Genomic DNA, 4,759 nt, shown 5'->3' on the forward strand with positions numbered 1-4,759 from the left:
TGGGGTCACCTGGGACCTGGCTGAGGGTGCCCTTGATGCCCTCGTCCAGATCAGCAAGAAAGAGATTGAACTGAGCTGGCCCCAATGCTGAGCCCTGGGGCCAGCCCTGGATGTGACTCCATTCCTCAGCACTCCTTGGGCTGGACTTCTGTTTTTTATGGAGCTGTGCCTTCCCTTGGTTTGTTTGCTGACAAGAAATGAACATCCCTCTGTGTCTCGGCCAGCTCCTTCTCCAAGGAGAGCAGGTGGGAGTTGGTGCCAAGGAGCTGAAAGCTGCAGGCACAGCCTGGAGTGGAGGAAGCTCAGATTTGCACGAGGCTGCTCTGAGTGCCAGGGGTTGGATGAGGGAAATGGTGGGGTGGGGGTAGGGACAAAGTGTGATTGATTGTCAGCCATAAAGGGCCTTGATGTTCAGATCTATTCCGACTGCATTAGGAGGAGCCAGGATCAATATCAGCTGGAGATCCCCGATATCAGTGTATAACAGGAAGAAGGTAAACAGGGCACAGAAGAGAAATCATTTCTCCTTGTATTGTTACCACAGTACATTCACTTTGAATAGACTTCTGAAATCTGTCTAATTAACCACAAAAGAATTGAAGGCAGAAATGATTTCCAGGGCTTGTCCCGTTAGGGTGTTTTGAATTGTTAATGTATAAACAGGAAAAGAATAAACTGTGGAACAAAGATACTATTTCATTAATTTTTTAATATAATATGTTCACTTTGAAAACACTTCCGGAATCACTCCAATTAACCACAAAAGAATTGAAGACCTCAATGATTCCTGGGGGCTTGTCTTGTGAAGGTGTTTTGAATGTTAATGGTCCTTTGGCACTGAATTCCTGACCTGAAGAGCTGAAGGCTGAAGAAGCCTCTGCAGAAGTAAAATTGAGCAGCAACCTCAGCCCCTGTAATGCAGGAGGAAGCAGCTGGTGACTGCTGAGCCCCTCAGATGCTCACAGGTGTCTCTGGGAGCAGATGGGATCCATCCTAGGGGGATGAGGGAGCTGCTGGATGAGCTCCCCAAGCCGCTCTCCATCATTTACCATCAGCCCTGGCTCACCAGGGAGCTCGCAGAGGACTGGAGGTGCCAATGTGAGCCCATCCACAAGAAGGGCTGGAAGGAGGATCTGGGCAACTCCAGGCCTGTCAGCCTGACCTCGGTGCCCGGCAAGGTTATGGAACAGATCACCCTGAGTGCCATGCCACGGCACCTACAGGGTGGCTGAGGGATCAGACCCAGCCAGTGTGGATTTCAATGTCTTCACTGATGATCTGGATGAGGGCATTGAGTCCACCATCAGCAAATCTGCAGATGACACCAAGCTGGGTGCGAGTGTGGATCTGCTGGAGGGTAGGAGGGCTCTGCACAGGGACCTGCACAGGCTGGATCCAGGGCCCAAATCCAACCATGGGAGCTTCAACAAGACCAAGTGCCAGGTCCTGCACTTTGGCCACAACAACCCCTGCAGCGCTACAGGCTGGGGACAGAGTGGCTGGACAGCAGCCATGCAGAAAGGGACCTGGGGGCACTGATGGACAGCAGGCTGGACATGAGCCAGCAGTGTGCCCACGTGGCCAAGAAGGCCATTGGCTCCTGGCCTGGATCAGGAATGGAGTGGCCAGCAGGACCAGGGCAGGGATTCTTCCCCTGGACTGGGCACTGGTGAGGCCGCACCTCAAGTGCTGTGTCCAGTTCTGGGCCCCCAATTTAGGAAGGACATTGAGGGGCTGGAGCATGTCCAGAGAAGGGCAACAAGGCTGGTGAGGGGTCTGGAACACAAGTGCTGTGAGGAGCGGCTGAGGGAGCTGGGGTTGTTTATCCTGGAGGAGAGGAGGCTCAGGGGAGACAAGGAGGTGTCAGGGCACGGCTTGGGCTTGATGATGTCCAAGGTCTTTTCCAGCCTGGTTGATTCTGGGATTCTCTGAAACCCCCCTTGAAGCAGCTGCAGGATGAGCCCTGGGCCTCCTCTTCAGAAGGTCCAGCAGCCCCTGTCCCTCAGCTTCTCCACACGGGCCCCAAAGCCCATCCTGTCAGTCCTGCAGAGCCTCTCCAGCTCCTCCTCCCTGCCCCACAACAGGGAGCCCCACAGCCAGACACAGCAGCCCAGATGTGCCCCCCTGGCCTGTGGTGCCTCTGGCAAGGGAACAGCTCGAGGCACTGCAGGGCCCTGCAGACAATTCCTGCAGCACTTGTAGGATGATCCTGCTCCCCAAGGGACCGTGGTGCCAAGGCAGCAACTGCAATGGTGAGTGGGGCCAGAGAGGAAAGGGCAAACAGGGCTGGGCTGTTTGCAGGGGAGGGGACAGGGATGGGCAAGAGCAAGAAATGTGGAGCAGGAGAGAGGAAAGAAAGCAAAGGTGAAGCAAAGGAAATGCTCAGGGCTGTTTGGGGGTGGCTGCCAGGCAGCCCTGGCTCTGAGCAACAACGTCTGCAGTGGGACAGGAGACTCAGAGCTGATGGGAACAAACTTTCTGGCTGACTTGAGAGGCCCCGACAAAGCTGAGAGGTTTCCCTGCCGTCCCCCAGCCCTTGCTGGCCCCCAGGGGCTGATGGCATTTGTGCTCACTCAGGTTCATCTCCCCACAGCAACAGCGTGGGGTGCTCACGCCTGGGCTGTGCAGTGCAAACAGGGGCTCCTGAGCCAGTCCTGCCGTGTGTGTGCCTGCAAGGATCCAGCCCCTCTGGGAGCTGGGCAGAGGCCAGGGCTGCAGAGGGGGGATGTTGCTGGCAGCTGCATGAGGCCGCTCTGGGACGCTGCCCGGGGGTGTCCAGCGCAGGGGGGATGGATCAGGCCCTGCTCTGCTGCTCCTTCCCGGCTCCCCCAGGGACCCTGCAGAGCACCAGCCATGCTGGTTGCCCCCACCCTGCCCACGGCCACCCTGGGGCTGCTCATGGGGGTTTTCTCTGCTGAGCACTGGCCTGGGCATGCTCTTGAGAGAGCCCGGGCAAGGAGCCTGGAGCCCCCAGGCCCTGCCCTGAGGCGTCAGCGCTGCCCCAGCAGTGCCCATGGCCTGTCCCTGCTGCAGCCCCGGCACTGCCAGCCCAGGGCTGGGAGCGAGCCCCAGAGCACTCAGGCCCTGCAGCAACACGAGGGGCAGGAGGGCAGCGGGGCAGTGGCACGGGAGCAGCACTGGCAGCACCAAGGGCTGCTGCTCCTGGCCACAGCTGCTGTGCCCCCCCCAGCTCTGCACACAGACATTGCTGCTGCAGCTCCACACAAGGCAACTAAAGGGGCATCTCTGCTGGAAACTTTGCTGGCACATCCTTGAGTTCATTTAAAGGCACCGAGAGCACAGCTCCTCATTGACACAGGCTGGGGCCACAGCCAAGGTGGAGAGAAACAAAAGGAGAAACGGAAGAAAGATTGTCCTTGCTTTGTGGAAAAAAATAAATAACTGAGGAGAGAATAAATAATCCCAGAACCAAACCAACAAGAACGATCAAAGACGAGTTTTATTACAAGTCATTTGCAGAACTTGGCAACCAGTTTAATGTTTCTTAAACCGTCCAGCCATCAGTGTCCACACTGCAGCCTTGAGCTCCTGGTTCCTCAGGCTGTAGATGAGGGGGTTCAGGGCTGGAGGCAGCACCGAGTACAGAAGTGACAGGGCCAGATCCAGGGAGGGGGAGGAGATGGAGGGGGGCTTCAGGTAGGCAAAAAAGCCAGTGCTGAGGAACAGGGAGAGCACGGCCAGGTGAGGGAGGCACGTGGAAAAGGCTTTGTGCCTTTGTCCCTGCTCCGAGGGGATCCTCAGCACGGCCCTGAAGATCTGCACATAGGAGAAAACCATGAACACAAAACAGCCAAATAGCAAACAGACACTGACAGCGATGAGCCCAAGTTCCGGGAGGTAGGAGTGTGAGCAGGAGAGCTTGAGGATGTGTGGAATTTCACAGAAGAACTGGCCCAGGGCATTGCCCTGGCACAGGGGCAGGGAAAATGTATTGGCCGTGTGCAGCAGAGCATTGAGAAAGGCACTGGCCCAGGCAGCTGCTGCCATGTGGGCACAAGCTCTGCTGCCCAGGAGGGTCCCGTAGTGCAGGGGTTTGCAGATGGACACGTAGCGGTCGTAGCACATGACGGTGAGGAGACAATACTCTGCTGAGATGAAGAACAGAAAGAGAAACACCTGAGCAGCACATGCTGAGTAGGAGATGTGGCTGGTGCCCCAGAGGGAATTGTGCATGGCTTTGGGGACAGTGGTGCAGATGGAGCCCAGGTCAGTGAGGGCCAGGTTGAGCAGGAAGAAGAACATGGGGCTGTGCAGGCGCTGGCCACAGGCTCCGGCACTGATGATGAGGCCGTTGCCCAGGAGGGCAGCCAGGGAGATGCCCAGGAAGAGGCAGAAGTGCAGGAGCTGCAGCTGCCGCGTGTCTGCCAATGGCAGCAGGAGGAAGTGGCTGATGGAGCTGCTGTTGGACATTTGCTGCCTCTGGCCATGGGCATCTGTGAAAAAGTAATCATGGAATAGTTGGCTTTGCAGAGGACTTTCAACATCCCAGCCCAGCTTGGTGGCACTTTCCCCCCACTGCCTGCCCAGGGCTCTGCTGCCTGGGGCTGTCCCTGCCAGCAGCTGCTCCCTGTGCCCAGGCCTGGGCCCTGCCAGTGCTGCCAGAGCCCAGCCTGGCCCTGGGGGCTCAGCTCTGCCCTGCAGACCCCTCCCAGCCCAGGCCACTGCCCAGGGGCAGCTCTGGCTCTGCAGGCTCTGATGCCAAAGTCCGAGCACCCCTGAGGAGGCTGCAAAAGCGATG

General features: G+C 57.6%; 1 protein-coding gene across 1 annotated transcript; it reads right to left on the reverse strand.

Annotated features, from left to right (window-relative positions):
- Nucleotides 1–3,495: 3,495 nt before the first annotated feature.
- On the reverse strand, nt 3,496–4,431 carry LOC309584033 (olfactory receptor 14J1-like; the record flags this gene model as incomplete). The annotated part of the gene is made up of 1 exon (XM_082299930.1): nt 3,496–4,431. One exon carries the CDS (start codon nt 4,429–4,431, stop codon nt 3,496–3,498), a length of 936 nt encoding a protein of 311 aa, XP_082156056.1.
- Between the last annotated feature and the right edge of the window lie 328 nt (nt 4,432–4,759).

The sequence above is a fragment of the Coloeus monedula genome (genome assembly GCF_965178545.1).
Source record: "Coloeus monedula genome assembly, chromosome: 35".
NCBI lineage: Eukaryota > Metazoa > Chordata > Aves > Passeriformes > Corvidae > Coloeus > Coloeus monedula.